This window comes from Salvelinus namaycush, chromosome 19 (genome assembly GCF_016432855.1).
Source record: "Salvelinus namaycush isolate Seneca chromosome 19, SaNama_1.0, whole genome shotgun sequence".
Classification (NCBI taxonomy): domain Eukaryota; kingdom Metazoa; phylum Chordata; class Actinopteri; order Salmoniformes; family Salmonidae; genus Salvelinus; species Salvelinus namaycush.
In genome coordinates, this window is record NC_052325.1 from 10,367,098 (window position 1) to 10,387,098 (window position 20,001).

Sequence of the window (20,001 nt, forward strand, 5' to 3'; positions counted from 1 at the left end):
GTGTCACAGCCAGCCGTGATCGGGAGACCCATGAAGCAGCACACAATTTGCCTAGCGTCATCCGGGTTAGGGGAGGGTTTGGCCCAGCGTTGTCCGGGTTAGGGGAGTGTTTGGCCCAGCGTCGTCCGGGTTAGGGGAGGGTTTGGCCCAGCGTCGTCCAGGTTTGGCCCAGCGTCGTCCGGGTTAGGGGAGGGTTTAGCCCGGGCACCTGCAAGCTGACATCGGTCGTCAGTTGGACGGTGTTTCCTCCGACACAATGGTGCGGCTGGCTTCCGGGATAAGCGAGCAGTGTGTCAAGAAGCAGTGCGGCCTGGCAGGGTCGTGTTTTGGAGGACGCATGGCTCTCAACCTTTGCCTCTCCCGAGTCCGTAGGGGAGTTGCAGCAATGAGACAAGATTATAACTACACATTGGATACCACAAAATTGGGGAGAGAAAAATTACCAAAAAAAGGGGGCTTCCACCAAGTGTTAACCCTCGGCTGCGAAGACATACGCAATCAAAACATCTTTGTTTTGTATTTCTTTTTTATACATTTTTCTTTCACTTTGAAAATGTGGAGTAGATTGTTTAGATCGGTAGGAAAAAAGATCTGATGTAATCCCTTTTTAGATTTTAAGGTAGCAGAATGTGAAGACTGTGCAAGTGGTGCGTCGACTTTCACTAGCGACTGTAAGTCTCCTGAGTCTCCTTAACATGCACCTTCCTCCACAGATGATATTATGAACACAAAACTCAAGTAACAAAATGACCACAAGTTAGCGTATGGCTCAGTGAAGTTTAGATAAAACAAAGAAACAACAAAAAATGGATTGAATACTATTGATATAGCATTATCAACGTACTATATCAGACTATTGTTAAATTGTAATGACATTTGGATACCAAAAGCATTACCAAGGAGTATAATCTGAAAGCACATAATTTGGTTCTTTATAGCCTACTCTGCAACCAATGCAGACATTTCAATGAAATACGTTGCTTTTTCCTCAGAAAGTCTATTTGTACACTGCTTCATTCATTCTTCAGAACAAGCAAACACAAACAGGAACACACCCATGTACACACTGTCATATTCATCACAGCCATAACACACTCACATAATCAAAACAATAATATCTTTAGAATAATATAGAGGCCATTTCTGTATTTACACTTCATTAGGGTTGCAAAATCCCGGGAACTTTCAATAAATTCCCTGGTTTCCCCTTGTTGGAGGATTCTGGATATCCTGCTTATTCCCTCCTGATTCAAGGAATTCTCCAACCGGGATTTTGTGAAAATTAGGGAATTTATCGAAAGTTCACAGAATTTTGCAACTCTACACTCCATACATAAATTGAGGATGTTATGCCTTTATTTTTAATCTCTTGAGTACAATATCAGTTTTTTGTATGTTTTTCCACGAGTGAAAACTTGAATGGTGTCCTGTCACCATCCAACTATAATGTAAGAAGAAACAAACGTAAAAAGAAATGAATACGGCCTGCTTCATTAATATATATAAATCATTTTGGGAATTGGGCATGACCCTGAAAAGCCATTATAACACAAGCCAAATTCACCAGTGAGGATTCATACTTCATTCATAACATTGAAGTTGTGACAGATACTGTTTTTCCACAGTAATAAAAACAAAGACAAGGCAACAACAAACAAAACAGAAGACAACACAAAGAAAAAAGAAAACCAGTTCCATGTAAAGTTGCTGCTTTTTGTTCCGTTGTTGACAGAAGTGACAAGCGCTTCATCAAAAGAGTCCTTGTATTTCCTGCAAACACTGATATGGGGAGATGAATGGTGTGTTTAACTAGGAGATGGCTTGTCTTCACGACACCCTCCCTGAGGCAGCTCTTAAGGCAGCGTGTTGTCTTTGAATGTGTACGGATGGATGGATAGATCCATGGATGGCTTCCTCCTCTTTTTGTCCATAATGTTTACAGCGTAACATGTGACTCATGTTTAGAAGTCGCAATAGTTGGTTTGATTGTGGTCTGTAAAGCACATGGTTCCATTGACAAGGGGAGCTGAGGAGAATGTTCCATTGACAAGGGGGGCTGAGGAGAATGTTCCATTGACAAGGGGGGCTGAGGAGAATGTTCCATTGACAAGGGGGGCTGAGGAGAATGTTCCATTGACAAGGGGGGCTGAGGAGAATGTTCCATTGACAAGTAGGGGTGAGGAGAATGTTCCATTGCTGTCTACTACACAGAGGCTTGGGATCTGTTAGGGAAAAAGTATGACAAATAGAGCCTGGCGTGTTTCATAAAGTAACAATTATTAATATCAATATATGACTTCATAACTAGTTAGGGCCCTGAGTTTTCCTAACCACGTGACTTGACCAGTAGAACCAGGTTATGTGGTAAGGAAAAAGTCAGTGCTCCATCCACAACAGAGAGAGGGGGCATAGTTACCTGTGTCTGTCCGACTCTGTTGCATCCAGAAAGGTACTGCTGCATGGCCAGCAGGCTCTCGGGGGTGGTGTTGTTGGCCACCAGCGGGCGAGACGGGAAGCTGATTCCGGCGTTGTCCTGGACAATGGCTGACGTGTCCACCACCGGCTCACTGGGGCCCCACTGGAAGTAGCTCTGGTCCTGGGGGTCCACCATCCTATTCTGGCATACAGACAAGGGTGGGGGCAGCCTGGTGCAATCCACGTGGCTGTTCCTGTTGGGGAGGGGGGGTGAGACGTTCTCAAACATGCAGCTGCCGGTTGGAGCAGGCTGGCCATTGGCCAATCGCCCCTGCTGGGGTTGGTGGTACGGTCCGTTGGTGTTCTGTGGCCAAAGGCCTGTGAGAGGGACTCTTTGGGTCTCTGTGGCTTGACTGTGACAGTCTGGGATGAATTGGTGTCCATTCTTCATTGTGCTGGCAGGGGGTGGTAGCTGATGCTGCTGGTTCTGGGGCCACTGCTGCACTTTCTGGGTTTTTAGTGACTGAAATGGTGCACTGCAGACAATCTGGGGTGAAACAAAGTCATTACTGGGATTCAAAGATGCCCAAGCATCCACCAGAATAGGTGGTAGATGGTTGGACTGTGGAACAGAGATCTCCTCTGGTCCGTTTGGTGCCATTGCAGCTGGCAAGCCATTATGAGGGAAACGCTGTGGAAGTGGCTGGTTAGATTGGACCTGGCCAGCGATGATCCGAGGGCTTCCCATGTGGTTGTTTGGTGCCTGAGCACAGGATCCAGCCATGCAAGTGCTAAACGTGACAGACTCATTCTGGCCTGAGCTATGTGGGTTACTGAGCTCGGGGAGCTCTAGAGAGGGGGTGAAGATGTCGTTGAGCTGTAGCTGCTGCAGGATGGGGATGTTCAGGCCCGTCTGAGGAATCTGGGGGATCTGGGGGTCGAAGTGGGAGAGCCTCTGGGTGCTCTTGAACACCTGCTGTGGTCCTGCCTGGATCTGTCCTGCCTGGATCTGTCCTGCCTGGTTCTGTCCTGCCTGGTTCTGTCCTGCCTGGATCTGTCCTGCCTGGATCTGTCCTGCCTGGATCTGTCCTGCCTGGTTCTGTCCTGCCTGGATCTGTCCTGCCTGGATCTGTCCTGCCTGGTTCTGTCCTGCCTGGATCTGTCCTGCCTGGATCTGTCCTGCCAAACCAACTGCTCTGTTGCCTGTTACCTGACTGTGGCTGATACCATTTAGATCATTCACTGGGGAGCCATTTTGGACAAAGCTGAATTTGTCAAGCAACCCGGGCTTGCACTGTCCGGCACCTGTAGGGCTGACCACTCCTGTGAATGGTCCACCCTGGTTTTTGTTGTCGAGCACCCCTGTGAACAGGTTAGGGTTGTTGTTGACCATGGTGGAGCAGTTGAGCTCCCCTCCGCTCCCCTCACTGCTCTCCTTGAACAAGGCTTCCTCCACGTAAGAGAAGATGTCGTTGGTCATGATGTCATCCAGCTCTAGGGAGGTGTCCCCGCTCCCGGTCCCGTTGGAGTCCTGGCTCAGCCTGAGAAGGGTGCTCTCCCACTCCATCAGCTCCGCCATACCCACGTCCATCCCCTGCAGCGCCGCACACAGGTCCCCATCCTGCGCCATCTTCTCCAGGGCATCGATCATGGCTACCAACGCCCCCTCCTGCTTGACCTCCCTGGGGCTATCACCATCATCATCCCCGTCGGGCCCCTGGGGCTCCATGCTACTCTGCCAGGAGTTACAGGCCACGTTGGTGAGCGCTCGGCTGTCCATGAATACCTGGTCTATGGGTAGCTGAGGCTCCTGGGGCCGGGTGTAGACGGACTCGTCCTGCTTTAGTAAAGAGCCCAGTAGAGACTGGGGGTCCAGAGACTCCACCTTGCAGATTTTTGGGGGGTTAGTTTGGAACTCAGTGGCATCCAGAGTGGGGCCAGTCTCATACAGCAGGGCCTCCCCAGTGGTGAAGCTGAAGGGCAGCTGCATCTTCCTCTGGCGTAGATTCTCCTCTCCCTCAGAATTACTAAAGGGATACAGAGAGAAAATAATATGAATGAATGAATGATACAATCATATATTTTGAGACACAATGACATGACAGTCAATGATGATGCAGACAGATTGTACTTTCAGATATTAATTACTCACAGTAAAGCTCTCTGGCGAGCGATGATGAAGTCGGGCCTTCCTCCTTTGTAGACAAGCCTGGCATTGGCCTGGACCCAGACCCAGCACCCAGTCTTTTGCAGCAGTCTGAACGTGGTCAGACCACTCTCTCCTGTCTTCATCACTGTGGGAAAAATATTGATATCATTAGATAAGCATACAAAAATAATGATCAAACAAATAATTGCTAGAGTTATTATGAACCCATTGTAAACATACTTCTGACATGGCTATCTGCACAGTACATCATATCAGCTGCGTGGATGAACTGATACCCAGAGCCTCTCATACACAACTCAATCTCTGAGTATCCCAGGACAACCTTCCCCCTGTAGAGAGACAACAGGGCAGGCCACACCATGTTAGCGTTAGTGGAAAGTACAGCACATTACACATCATGTTCACCTGTGAAGTCATCCCTCAAACATGTTGAATAGAAAAGTGAAATAGTGACATTTTAAAAACAGTTCCCTTTTGATCAAGTCCTACATTTGATCAAGGCACTTAGATTAAATGCTAGCATACTTCCTTCCTAAATGTAAGCCTGCCAACTTTTTTTGGGACCCAGTGAGAATTAGTTTCAGGCCTTTAGAGTCACCTGGCATCGACACCCGTGGGGGTGAAGTCCAGCTTGTGTTTGGTCTGGAAGAAGATTGTCTTGGTTCTGATCTCCAGGATGGACGGGGTGTGGACAGGGGTGGCGATGGTGAACAGGCCCAACCTGGGCTGGCTGCGCGTCCCGTCATCCCCCAGCATGCTCTGGCCATGGAGGAACTTCAGACGCCCCTGGAAGTTCAGAGCCTGGATATGAGGAGAACAAAGGTATGTTAGACTCTTAAACTTAGCTAGAGATTGATCTGAAACGTGCCTAGTGATAGTGATTGTATAAAAAGTTTTGCCAAACTTTGCCAAGATCCACCACTCACATCATACGGTCAGATTCATCAACAGTGCTGGTGTGTGTTCTTTTGACACAAAACAGTGTATGAAGTGCTTTCTGGTGACAATACAAAGTGGATGTTTTCTCTACAGCCCTATAGATGAGAGACTCACCAGGAAGCCAGAGGAGTTGTCCAGGAGGCAGCGGAAGCGACACACGAAGTTCCTCTCCAGGAAGGAGGAGTTCTCTGGTGGGAGCTGCTCAGGGTTATAGGTCACGATGTTCCTGGTGATGTCACTGCTGCTCGCCATGCCTGAACATAGAAATGTGGTGAAAGATCGTAAAATGAGAGCTTATCATCAAAAACATGGGCCAAATCTTAAATTGAAATAAACACACCTAGCTCGAACATGCTCCCATTGACATCAATCGATGACTTCCACTAAAATCCACAGAAAAAAATGACCCAAACTGCTCACAACCCATTCTCTCCAGGTCACTCACCGTCTCCTCCCTGCTCTGGGTCAAAGGGCTTGGGGTTGAGGGCAAAGTGTAGCTGTCGTCTGAACGTGGCTCTGTCGTCTGTGTGGATCAGCTCAAACACACTCTGGTGGACCACGTCTGACTACAGACAGACAAAGAGAGAGGGCAAACTCAACGACTGAACTCCATCAAAGTTAAATCTAGTTTATGACTATGGCTGTAGCCTCCATTGTTATTGTAGAGGCATAATAATAATGGTGTCTACACGCCGTATCAGGGCTTCTTAATGACATGGGTACTTCACTTGTAGTCTCCACTGGAATGGACAACTAATAGGACTTTAGTAGGACTTGCAACTGTGTTGCCCACCCCTGAAAAACTATAACGACAATGTAATGGACCGGAGCTTATGAAGTCTTACAAAAGCATGTCTGTTACTAAGCAAACAAACCCTGAAGCCACAAGTCTGAAGTGGGCCCTGGACACTGTTTGTTCCTGGTTTCATGTGATTCACTTGTTACTTAGAAGTTTCTCTCAGAACAAAAGGAACTATGAGGTTTGTGGTCAAAGCCAAAGCGGACTCTTGGAAGTTGGAACCCGACAGAGTAACATCACATTGCCACATAGCCCATCAGTCAGACGGCACTCATACATTTTGCCTCGGTCAAACTGAATTAACTGAAACAATGCATTTCTACTGAAAAACCAATGTGAAATGCTTTGAGCGAACCATAACCCTAACTATAATCCAACAACTATAAACACTGTTTGTCTTGTGATTTATGGCCTAAGTGGGAAACACAGTAAGCTCTGGGTGTGTCTGGTGTGCTGATCACCCGGTGGGGACAGCCCATGAGTGACAACTCATAAAGGGTCAAAGTAAACTACAAAGCAGGGTATTAAAGACACACCTGTTAGCACTGAAAATACCCTATAGTGTATAATTGTAATTAAGAGGACAACCCACAACTATATTGTTGGGGAGAACAAATACTGTAAAACCTGTAGGATTATTCATCGTCTATTTTTGTTAAAAGACATCGTCCCGGTTCTATGTACAGTATGTTTGGTTGCAAGTTACTACATCATTGGCTACTTAAGAATAGCCACATATTTTTCTAAATGTACGCCTCAGTACTGTGTTAAGGGTCTGGAATCGTACTATTTGGATCGTACTGTACCTACTATATACGTACTATATGCACTCCTGCTAGAGTAGATCATGTAGTTCAGTTTGGAGTGACCTAGTACATCCACAACAATGTCATCTCTCTTCCTCTGTGGAAGACAAGGTCATGACTACATAAGGAATTGTCAAACTATGATTACCTGGAGAAAGGCGAAGCGCAACTGCAAATTTGCTACAAGACACTTCCTTTAACACCTTGCCTATTTTGGTTCGTTAACAGGTGGTTGAGTTGCACATTCGCTTTCTTTGATGATACATGGAAATGTGGATTCTTACCAAGTTATGCAGTGGGCTTAGCTCTCCACCTTGCCTTGCTCACACCGGTTAACATGCTACTCTTGTCTCTCAGAAGGTTGATCTGGTTAACAACATGTTACTCTTGTCTCTTAGAAGTTTGATCTGGTTAACAACATGTTACTCTTGTCTCTCTGTCTCTTAGAAGGTTGACCTGGTTAACAACATGTTACTCTTGTCTCTCTGAAGGGTGACCTGGTTAACAACATGTTACTCTTGTCTCTCTGTCTCTTAGAAGGGTGACCTGGTTAACAACATGTTACTCTTGTCTCTCTGTCTCTTAGAAGGGTGATCTGGTTAACAACATGTTACTCTTGTCTCTCTGTCTCTTAGAAGGGTGACCTGGTTAACAACATGTTACTCTTGTCTCTTAGAAGGGTGACCTGGTTAACAACATGTTACTCTTGTCTCTCTGTCTCTTAGAAGGGTGACCTGGTTAACAACATGTTACTCTTGTCTCTCTGTCTCTTAGAAGGGTGACCTGGTTAACAACATGTTACTCTTGTCTCTCTGTCTCTTAGAAGGGTGACCTGGTTAACAACATGTTACTCTTGTCTCTCTGTCTCTCTGAAGGGTGACCTGGTTAACAACATGTTACTCTTGTCTCTCTGTCTCTTAGAAGGGTGACCTGGTTAACAACATGTTACTCTTGTCTCTCTGTCTCTTAGAAGGGTGACCTGGTTAACAACATGTTACTCTTGTCTCTCTGTCTCTTAGAAGGGTGATCTGGTTAACAACATGTTACTCTTGTCTCTCTGTCTCTTAGAAGGGTGATCTGGTTAACAACATGTTACTCTTGTCTCTTAGAAGGGTGACCTGGTTAACAACATGTTACTCTTGTCTCTTAGAAGGGTGACCTGGTTAACAACATGTTACTCTTGTCTCTCTGTCTCTTAGAAGGGTGACCTGGTTAACAACATGTTACTCTTGTCTCTCTGTCTCTTAGAAGGGTGACCTGGTTAACAACATGTTACTCTTGTCTCTCTGTCTCTTAGATGGTTGACCTGGTTAACAACATGTTACTCTTGTCTCTCTGTCTCTTAGAAGGGTGACCTGGTTAACAACATGTTACTCTTGTCTCTCTGTCTCTTAGAAGGTTGACCTGGTTAACAACATGTTACTCTTGTCTCTCTGTCTCTTAGAAGGGTGACCTGGTTAACAACATGTTACTCTTGTCTCTTAGAAGGTTGACCTGGTTAACAACATGTTACTCTTGTCTCTCTGTCTCTTAGAAGGTTGACCTGGTTAACAACATGTTACTCTTGTCTCTTAGAAGGTTGATCTGGTTAACAACATGTTACTCTTGTCTCTCTGTCTCTTAGAAGGGTGACCTGGTTAACAACATGTTACTCTTGTCTCTCTGTCTCTTAGAAGGTTGACCTGGTTAACAACATGTTACTCTTGTCTCTTAGATGGTTGACCTGGTTAACAACATGTTACTCTTGTCTCTCTGTCTCTTAGAAGGGTGACCTGGTTAACAACATGTTACTCTTGTCTCTCTGTCTCTTAGAAGGGTGACCTGGTTAACAACATGTTACTCTTGTCTCTCTGTCTCTTAGAAGGTTGACCTGGTTAACAACATGTTACTCTTGTCTCTCTGTCTCTTAGAAGGGTGACCTGGTTAACAACATGTTACTCTTGTCTCTCTGTCTCTTAGAAGGGTGACCTGGTTAACAACATGTTACTCTTGTCTCTTAGAAGGGTGACCTGGTTAACAACATGTTACTCTTGTCTCTTAGAAGGGTGACCTGGTTAACAACATGTTACTCTTGTCTCTTAGAAGGGTGACCTGGTTAACAACATGTTACTCTTGTCTCTCTGTCTCTTAGAAGGGTGACCTGGTTAACAACATGTTACTCTTGTCTCTCTGTCTCTTAGAAGGGTGACCTGGTTAACAACATGTTACTCTTGTCTCTCTGTCTCTTAGAAGGGTGACCTGGTTAACAACATGTTACTCTTGTCTCTCTGTCTCTTAGAAGGGTGACCTGGTTAACAACATGTTACTCTTGTCTCTTAGAAGGTTGACCTGGTTAACAACATGTTACTCTTGTCTCTCTGTCTCTTAGAAGGGTGACCTGGTTAACAACATGTTACTCTTGTCTCTTAGAAGGTTGATCTGGTTAACAACATGTTACTCTTGTCTCTTAGATGGTTGATCTGGTTAACAACATGTTACTCTTGTCTCTTAGAAGGGTGACCTGGTTAACAACATGTTACTCTTGTCTCTCTGTCTCTTAGAAGGTTGATCTGGTTAACAACATGTTACTCTTGTCTCTCTGAAGGGTGACCTGGTTAACAACATGTTACTCTTGTCTCTTAGATGGTTGATCTGGTTAACAACATGTTACTCTTGTCTCTCTGTCTCTTAGAAGGGTGACCTGGTTAACAACATGTTACTCTTGTCTCTCTGTCTCTTAGATGGTTGACCTGGTTAACAACATGTTACTCTTGTCTCTCTGTCTCTTAGAAGGGTGACCTGGTTAACAACATGTTACTCTTGTCTCTCTGTCTCTTAGAAGGGTGACCTGGTTAACAACATGTTACTCTTGTCTCTCTGTCTCTTAGAAGGTTGATCTGGTTAACAACATGTTACTCTTGTCTCTTAGAAGGTTGACCTGGTTAACAACATGTTACTCTTGTCTCTCTGTCTCTTAGATGGTTGACCTGGTTAACAACATGTTACTCTTGTCTCTCTGTCTCTTAGAAGGTTGACCTGGTTAACAACATGTTACTCTTGTCTCTCTGTCTCTTAGATGGTTGACCTGGTTAACAACATGTTACTCTTGTCTCTCTGTCTCTTAGAAGGTTGACCTGGTTAACAACATGTTACTCTTGTCTCTCTGTCTCTTAGAAGGTTGACCTGGTTAACAACATGTTACTCTTGTCTCTTAGAAGGTTGATCTGGTTAACAACATGTTACTCTTGTCTCTCTGTCTCTTAGAAGGGTGACCTGGTTAACAACATGTCACTCTTGTCTCTCTGTCTCTTAGATGGTTGACCTGGTTAACAACATGTTACTCTTGTCTCTCTGTCTCTTAGATGGTTGACCTGGTTAACAACATGTTACTCTTGTCTCTCTGTCTCTTAGAAGGTTGACCTGGTTAACAACATGTTACTCTTGTCTCTCTGTCTCTCTGAAGGGTGACCTGGTTAACAACATGTTACTCTTGTCTCTCTGTCTCTTAGATGGTTGACCTGGTTAACAACATGTTACTCTTGTCTCTCTGTCTCTTAGATGGCTGACCTGGTTAACAACATGTTACTCTTGTCTCTCTGTCTCTTAGATGGCTGACCTGGTTAACAACATGTTACTCTTGTCTCTCTGTCTCTTAGAAGGGTGACCTGGTTAACAACATGTTACTCTTGTCTCTTAGAAGGGTGACCTGGTTAACATGTTACTCTTGTCTCTCTGTCTCTTAGAAGGTTGATCTGGTTAACAACATGTTACTCTTGTCTCTCTGTCTCTCTGAAGGGTGACCTGGTTAACATGTTACTCTTGTCTCTCTGTCTCTTAGAAGGGTGACCTGGTTAACAACATGTTACTCTTGTCTCTCTGTCTCTTAGAAAGTTGACCTGGTTAACAACATGTTACTCTTGTCTCTCTGTCTCTTAGAAGGGTGACCTGGTTAACAACATGTTACTCTTGTCTCTCTGTCTCTTAGAAGGGTGACCTGGTTAACAACATGTTACTCTTGTCTCTCTGTCTCTTAGAAGGGTGACCTGGTTAACAACATGTTACTCTTGTCTCTCTGTCTCTTAGAAGGGTGACCTGGTTAACAACATGTTACTCTTGTCTCTCTGTCTCTTAGAAGGGTGACCTGGTTAACATGTTACTCTTGTCTCTCTGTCTCTTAGAAGGGTGACCTGGTTAACAACATGTTACTCTTGTCTCTCTGTCTCTTAGATGGTTGACCTGGTTAACAACATGTTACTCTTGTCTCTCTGTCTCTTAGATGGTTGACCTGGTTAACAACATGTTACTCTTGTCTCTCTGTCTCTCTGAAGGGTGACCTGGTTAACAACATGTTACTCTTGTCTCTCTGTCTCTCTGAAGGGTGACCTGGTTAACAACATGTTACTCTTGTCTCTCTGTCTCTCTGAAGGGTGACCTGGTTAACAACATGTTACTCTTGTCTCTCTGTCTCTCTGAAGGTTGATCTGGTTAACAACATGTTACTCTTGTCTCTCTGTCTCTTAGAAGGGTGACCTGGTTAACAACATGTTACTCTTGTCTCTCTGTCTCTCTGAAGGTTGATCTGGTTAACAACATGTTACTCTTGTCTCTCTGTCTCTTAGAAGGGTGACCTGTTTAACAACATGTTACTCTTGTCTCTCTGTCTCTTAGAAGGGTGACCTGGTTAACAACATGTTACTCTTGTCTCTTAGAAGGTTGACCTGGTTAACAACATGTTACTCTTGTCTCTCTGTCTCTTAGATGGTTGACCTGGTTAACAACATGTTACTCTTGTCTCTCTGTCTCTTAGAAGGGTGACCTGGTTAACAACATGTTACTCTTGTCTCTCTGTCTCTTAGAAGGGTGATCTGGTTAACAACATGTTACTCTTGTCTCTCTGTCTCTCTGAAGGGTGACCTGGTTAACAACATGTTACTCTTGTCTCTCTGTCTCTCTGAAGGTTGATCTGGTTAACAACATGTTACTCTTGTCTCTCTGTCTCTTAGAAGGGTGACCTGTTTAACAACATGTTACTCTTGTCTCTCTGTCTCTTAGAAGGGTGATCTGGTTAACAACATGTTACTCTTGTCTCTCTGTCTCTTAGAAGGGTGACCTGGTTAACAACATGTTACTCTTGTCTCTCTGTCTCTTAGAAGGGTGATCTGGTTAACAACATGTTACTCTTGTCTCTCTGTCTCTTAGAAGGTTGACCTGGTTAACAACATGTTACTCTTGTCTCTCTGTCTCTCTGAAGGGTGACCTGGTTAACAACATGTTACTCTTGTCTCTCTGAAGGGTGACCTGGTTAACAACATGTTACTCTTGTCTCTCTGTCTCTTAGAAGGGTGACCTGGTTAACAACATGTTACTCTTGTCTCTCTGTCTCTTAGAAGGGTGACCTGGTTAACAACATGTTACTCTTGTCTCTCTGTCTCTTAGAAGGGTGACCTGGTTAACAACATGTTACTCTTGTCTCTCTGTCTCTTAGAAGGGTGACCTGGTTAACAACATGTTACTCTTGTCTCTCTGTCTCTTAGAAGGGTGACCTGGTTAACAACATGTTACTCTTGTCTCTCTGTCTCTTAGAAGGGTGACCTGGTTAACAACATGTTACTCTTGTCTCTCTGTCTCTTAGAAGGGTGACCTGGTTAACAACATGTTACTCTTGTCTCTCTGTCTCTTAGATGGTTGACCTGGTTAATTAACAACATGTTAATCTTGTCTCTCTGTCTCTTAGAAGGGTGACCTGGTTAACAACATGTTACTCTTGTCTCTCTGTCTCTTAGAAGGGTGACCTGGTTAACAACATGTTACTCTTGTCTCTCTGTCTCTTAGATGGTTGACCTGGTTAACAACATGTTACTCTTGTCTCTCTGTCTCTTAGAAGGGTGACCTGGTTAACAACATGTTAATCTTGTCTCTCTGTCTCTTAGATGGTTGACCTGGTTAACAACATGTTACTCTTGTCTCTCTGTCTCTTAGAAGGGTGACCTGGTTAACAACATGTTACTCTTGTCTCTCTGTCTCTCTGAAGGGTGACCTGGTTAACAACATGTTAATCTTGTCTCTCTGTCTCTTAGATGGTTGACCTGGTTAACAACATGTTACTCTTGTCTCTCTGTCTCTTAGAAGGGTGACCTGGTTAACAACATGTTACTCTTGTCTCTCTGTCTCTTAGAAGGGTGACCTGGTTAACAACATGTTACTCTTGTCTCTCTGTCTCTTAGATGGTTGACCTGGTTAACAACATGTTACTCTTGTCTCTCTGTCTCTTAGATGGTTGACCTGGTTAACAACATGTTACTCTTGTCTCTCTGTCTCTTAGAAGGGTGACCTGGTTAACAACATGTTACTCTTGTCTCTCTGTCTCTTAGATGGTTGACCTGGTTAACAACATGTTACTCTTGTCTCTCTGTCTCTTAGATGGTTGACCTGGTTAACAACATGTTAATCTTGTCTCTCTGTCTCTTAGATGGTTGACCTGGTTAACAACATGTTACTCTTGTCTCTCTGTCTCTTAGATGGTTGACCTGGTTAACAACATGTTACTCTTGTCTCTTAGAAGGTTGACCTGGTTAACAACATGTTACTCTTGTCTCTCTGTCTCTTAGATGGTTGACCTGGTTAACAACATGTTACTCTTGTCTCTCTGTCTCTTAGAAGGTTGACCTGGTTAACAACATGTTACTCTTGTCTCTTAGATGGTTGACCTGGTTAACAACATGTTACTCTTGTCTCTCTGTCTCTTAGATGGTTGACCTGGTTAACAACATGTTACTCTTGTCTCTCTGTCTCTTAGATGGTTGACCTGGTTAACAACATGTTACTCTTGTCTCTCTGTCTCTTAGAAGGGTGACCTGGTTAACAACATGTTACTCTTGTCTCTCTGTCTCTTAGAAGGGTGACCTGGTTAACAACATGTTACTCTTGTCTCTCTGTCTCTTAGATGGTTGACCTGGTTAACAACATGTTACTCTTGTCTCTCTGTCTCTCTGAAGGTTGATCTGGTTAACAACATGTTACTCTTGTCTCTCTGTCTCTTAGAAGGGTGATCTGGTTAACAACATGTTACTCTTGTCTCTCTGTCTCTTAGAAGGGTGATCTGGTTAACAACATGTTACTCTTGTCTCTCTGTCTCTTAGAAGGGTGACCTGGTTAACAACATGTTACTCTTGTCTCTCTGTCTCTTAGAAGGGTGATCTGGTTAACAACATGTTACTCTTGTCTCTCTGTCTCTTAGAAGGTTGACCTGGTTAACAACATGTTACTCTTGTCTCTCTGTCTCTCTGAAGGGTGACCTGGTTAACAACATGTTACTCTTGTCTCTCTGAAGGGTGACCTGGTTAACAACATGTTACTCTTGTCTCTCTGTCTCTTAGAAGGGTGACCTGGTTAACAACATGTTACTCTTGTCTCTCTGTCTCTTAGAAGGGTGACCTGGTTAACAACATGTTACTCTTGTCTCTCTGTCTCTTAGAAGGGTGACCTGGTTAACAACATGTTACTCTTGTCTCTCTGTCTCTTAGAAGGGTGACCTGGTTAACAACATGTTACTCTTGTCTCTCTGTCTCTTAGAAGGGTGACCTGGTTAACAACATGTTACTCTTGTCTCTCTGTCTCTTAGAAGGGTGACCTGGTTAACAACATGTTACTCTTGTCTCTCTGTCTCTTAGAAGGGTGACCTGGTTAACAACATGTTACTCTTGTCTCTCTGTCTCTTAGATGGTTGACCTGGTTAATTAACAACATGTTAATCTTGTCTCTCTGTCTCTTAGAAGGGTGACCTGGTTAACAACATGTTACTCTTGTCTCTCTGTCTCTTAGAAGGGTGACCTGGTTAACAACATGTTACTCTTGTCTCTCTGTCTCTTAGATGGTTGACCTGGTTAACAACATGTTACTCTTGTCTCTCTGTCTCTTAGAAGGGTGACCTGGTTAACAACATGTTAATCTTGTCTCTCTGTCTCTTAGATGGTTGACCTGGTTAACAACATGTTACTCTTGTCTCTCTGTCTCTTAGAAGGGTGACCTGGTTAACAACATGTTACTCTTGTCTCTCTGTCTCTCTGAAGGGTGACCTGGTTAACAACATGTTAATCTTGTCTCTCTGTCTCTTAGATGGTTGACCTGGTTAACAACATGTTACTCTTGTCTCTCTGTCTCTTAGAAGGGTGACCTGGTTAACAACATGTTACTCTTGTCTCTCTGTCTCTTAGAAGGGTGACCTGGTTAACAACATGTTACTCTTGTCTCTCTGTCTCTTAGATGGTTGACCTGGTTAACAACATGTTACTCTTGTCTCTCTGTCTCTTAGATGGTTGACCTGGTTAACAACATGTTACTCTTGTCTCTCTGTCTCTTAGAAGGGTGACCTGGTTAACAACATGTTACTCTTGTCTCTCTGTCTCTTAGATGGTTGACCTGGTTAACAACATGTTACTCTTGTCTCTCTGTCTCTTAGATGGTTGACCTGGTTAACAACATGTTAATCTTGTCTCTCTGTCTCTTAGATGGTTGACCTGGTTAACAACATGTTACTCTTGTCTCTCTGTCTCTTAGATGGTTGACCTGGTTAACAACATGTTACTCTTGTCTCTTAGAAGGTTGACCTGGTTAACAACATGTTACTCTTGTCTCTCTGTCTCTTAGATGGTTGACCTGGTTAACAACATGTTACTCTTGTCTCTCTGTCTCTTAGAAGGTTGACCTGGTTAACAACATGTTACTCTTGTCTCTTAGATGGTTGACCTGGTTAACAACATGTTACTCTTGTCTCTCTGTCTCTTAGATGGTTGACCTGGTTAACAACATGTTACTCTTGTCTCTCTGTCTCTTAGATGGTTGACCTGGTTAACAACATGTTACTCTTGTCTCTCTGTCTCTTAGAAGGGTGACCTGGTTAACAACATGTTACTCTTGTCTCTCTGTCTCTTAGAAGTTTGATCTGGTTAACAACATGTTACTCTTGTCTCTCTGTCTCTTAGAAGGGTGACCTGGTTAACAACATGTTACTCTTGTCTCTCTGTCTCTTAGAAGGGTGACCTGGTTAACAACATGTTACTCTTGTCTCTCTGTCTCTCTGAAGGTTGATCTGGTTAACAACATGTTACTCTTGTCTCTCTGTCTCTTAGAAGGTTGACCTGGTTAACAACATGTTACTCTTGTCTCTCTGTCTCTTAGAAGGGTGACCTGGTTAACAACATGTTACTCTTGTCTCTCTGTCTCTTAGAAGGGTGACCTGGTTAACAACATGTTACTCTTGTCTCTCTGTCTCTTAGAAGGTTGATCTGGTTAACAACATGTTACTCTTGTCTCTTAGAAGGTTGACCTGGTTAACAACATGTTACTCTTGTCTCTCTGTCTCTTAGATGGTTGACCTGGTTAACAACATGTTACTCTTGTCTCTCTGTCTCTTAGAAGGTTGACCTGGTTAACAACATGTTACTCTTGTCTCTCTGTCTCTTAGATGGTTGACCTGGTTAACAACATGTTACTCTTGTCTCTCTGTCTCTTAGAAGGTTGACCTGGTTAACAACATGTTACTCTTGTCTCTCTGTCTCTTAGAAGGTTGACCTGGTTAACAACATGTTACTCTTGTCTCTTAGAAGGTTGATCTGGTTAACAACATGTTACTCTTGTCTCTCTGTCTCTTAGAAGGGTGACCTGGTTAACAACATGTCACTCTTGTCTCTCTGTCTCTTAGATGGTTGACCTGGTTAACAACATGTTACTCTTGTCTCTCTGTCTCTTAGATGGTTGACCTGGTTAACAACATGTTACTCTTGTCTCTCTGTCTCTTAGAAGGTTGACCTGGTTAACAACATGTTACTCTTGTCTCTCTGTCTCTCTGAAGGGTGACCTGGTTAACAACATGTTACTCTTGTCTCTCTGTCTCTTAGATGGTTGACCTGGTTAACAACATGTTACTCTTGTCTCTCTGTCTCTTAGATGGCTGACCTGGTTAACAACATGTTACTCTTGTCTCTCTGTCTCTTAGATGGTTGACCTGGTTAACAACATGTTACTCTTGTCTCTCTGTCTCTTAGAAGGGTGACCTGGTTAACAACATGTTACTCTTGTCTCTTAGAAGGGTGACCTGGTTAACATGTTACTCTTGTCTCTCTGTCTCTTAGAAGGTTGATCTGGTTAACAACATGTTACTCTTGTCTCTCTGTCTCTCTGAAGGGTGACCTGGTTAACATGTTACTCTTGTCTCTCTGTCTCTTAGAAGGGTGACCTGGTTAACAACATGTTACTCTTGTCTCTCTGTCTCTTAGAAGGTTGACCTGGTTAACAACATGTTACTCTTGTCTCTCTGTCTCTTAGAAGGGTGACCTGGTTAACAACATGTTACTCTTGTCTCTCTGTCTCTTAGAAGGGTGACCTGGTTAACAACATGTTACTCTTGTCTCTCTGTCTCTTAGAAGGGTGACCTGGTTAACAACATGTTACTCTTGTCTCTCTGTCTCTTAGAAGGGTGACCTGGTTAACAACATGTTACTCTTGTCTCTCTGTCTCTTAGAAGGGTGACCTGGTTAACAACATGTTACTCTTGTCTCTCTGTCTCTTAGAAGGGTGACCTGGTTAACAACATGTTACTCTTGTCTCTCTGTCTCTTAGAAGGTTGACCTGGTTAACAACATGTTACTCTTGTCTCTCTGTCTCTTAGATGGTTGACCTGGTTAACAACATGTTACTCTTGTCTCTCTGTCTCTTAGAAGGGTGACCTGGTTAACAACATGTTACTCTTGTCTCTCTGTCTCTCTGAAGGGTGACCTGGTTAACAACATGTTACTCTTGTCTCTCTGTCTCTCTGAAGGGTGACCTGGTTAACAACATGTTACTCTTGTCTCTCTGTCTCTCTGAAGGGTGACCTGGTTAACAACATGTTACTCTTGTCTCTCTGTCTCTTAGAAGGTTGATCTGGTTAACAACATGTTACTCTTGTCTCTCTGTCTCTTAGAAGGGTGACCTGGTTAACAACATGTTACTCTTGTCTCTCTGTCTCTCTGAAGGTTGATCTGGTTAACAACATGTTACTCTTGTCTCTCTGTCTCTTAGAAGGGTGACCTGTTTAACAACATGTTACTCTTGTCTCTCTGTCTCTTAGAAGGGTGACCTGGTTAACAACATGTTACTCTTGTCTCTTAGAAGGTTGACCTGGTTAACAACATGTTACTCTTGTCTCTCTGTCTCTTAGATGGTTGACCTGGTTAACAACATGTTACTCTTGTCTCTCTGTCTCTTAGAAGGGTGACCTGGTTAACAACATGTTACTCTTGTCTCTCTGTCTCTTAGAAGGGTGATCTGGTTAACACATGTTACTCTTGTCTCTCTGTCTCTCTGAAGTGTGACCTGGTTAACAACATGTTACTCTTGTCTCTCTGTCTCTCTGAAGGGTGACTCTGGTTAACAACATGTTACTCTTGTCTCTCTGTCTCTTAGAAGGGTGACCTGGTTAACAACATGTTACTCTTGTCTCTCTGTCTCTTAGAAGGGTGATCTGGTTAACAACATGTTACTCTTGTCTCTCTGTCTCTTAGAAGGGTGACCTGGTTAACAACATGTTACTCTTGTCTCTCTGTCTCTTAGAATGGTGATCCTGGTTAACAACATGTTACTCTTGTCTCTCTGTCTCTTAGAAGGGTGACCTGGTTAACAACATGTTACTCTTGTCTCTCTGTCTCTTAGAAGGGTGACCTGGTTAACAACATGTTACTCTTGCCTCTGTCTCTTAGAAGGGTGACCTGGTTAACAACATGTTACTCTTGTCTCTCTGTCTCTTAGAAGGGTGACCTGGTTAACAACATGTTACTCTTGTCTCTCTGTCTCTTAGAAGGGTGGACCTGGTTAACAACATGTTACTCTTGTCTCTCTGTCCTCTTAGAAGGGTGACCTGGTAACAACATGTTACTCTTGTCTCTCTGTCTCTTAGAAGGGTGACCTGGTTAACAACATGTTACTCTTGTCTCTCTGTCTCTTAGAAGGGTGACCTGGTTAACAACATGTTACTCTTGTCTCTCTGTCTCTTAGAAGGGTTGACCTGGTTAACAACATGTTACTCTTGTCTCTCTGTCTCTTAGAAGGGTGACCTGGTTAACAACATGTTACTCTTGTCTCTCTGTCTCTTAGAAGGGTGACCTGGTTAACAACATGTTACTCTTGTCTCTCTGTCTCTTAGAAGGGTGACCTGGTTAACAACATGTTACTCTTGTCTCTCTGTCTCTTAGAAGGGTGACCTGGTTAACAACATGTTACTCTTGTCTCTCTGTCTCTTAGAAGGGTGACCTGGTTAACAACATGTTACTCTTGTCTCTCTGTCTCTTAGAAGGGTGACCTGGTTAACAACATGTTACTCTTGTCTCTCTGTCTCTTAGAAGGGTGACCTGGTTAACAACATGTTACTCTTGTCTCTCTGTCTCTTAGAAGGGTTGACCTGGTTAACAACATGTTACTCTTGTCTCTCTGTCTCTTAGAAGGGTGACCTGGTTAACAACATGTTACTCTTGTCTCTCTGTCTCTTAGAAGGGTGACCTGGTTAACAACATGTTACTCTTGTCTCTCTGTCTCTTAGAAGGGTGACCTGGTTAACAACATGTTACTCTTGTCTCTCTGTCTCTCTAGAAGGTGACCTGGTTAACAACATGTTACTCTTGTCTCTCTGTCTCTTAGAAGGGTGACCTGGTTAACAACATGTTACTCTTGTCTCTCTGTCTTAGAATGGTGACCTGGTAACAACATGTTACTCTGTCTCTCTGTCTCTTAGAAGGTTGACCTGGTAACAACTGTTACTCTTGTCTCTCTGTCTCTTAGAAGGTTGACCTGGTTAACAACATGTTACTCTTGTCTCTCTGTCTCTTAGAAGGTTGATCTGGTTAACAACATGTTACTCTTGT

At 43.7% G+C, this 20,001-nt stretch overlaps 1 protein-coding gene across 1 annotated transcript in view; it reads right to left on the reverse strand.

Annotated features, from left to right (window-relative positions):
- Nucleotides 1-354: 354 nt before the first annotated feature.
- LOC120064137 (aryl hydrocarbon receptor-like) overlaps nt 355-20,001 on the reverse strand; it is a 107,087-nt gene continuing 87,440 nt past the window's right edge. Inside the window, exons 5-12 of the mRNA XM_039014501.1 lie at nt 5,970-6,090; nt 5,639-5,778; nt 5,184-5,386; nt 4,805-4,914; nt 4,568-4,709; nt 3,599-4,442; nt 2,417-3,463; nt 355-2,222 (exon numbers count right to left, since the gene is read on the reverse strand). Coding sequence (XP_038870429.1) covers nt 1,962-2,222; nt 2,417-3,463; nt 3,599-4,442; nt 4,568-4,709; nt 4,805-4,914; nt 5,184-5,386; nt 5,639-5,778; nt 5,970-6,090 — 2,868 coding nt within the window. The 3' untranslated portion in view covers nt 355-1,961. The remainder of the gene's footprint in view (nt 2,223-2,416; nt 3,464-3,598; nt 4,443-4,567; nt 4,710-4,804; nt 4,915-5,183; nt 5,387-5,638; nt 5,779-5,969; nt 6,091-20,001) is intronic.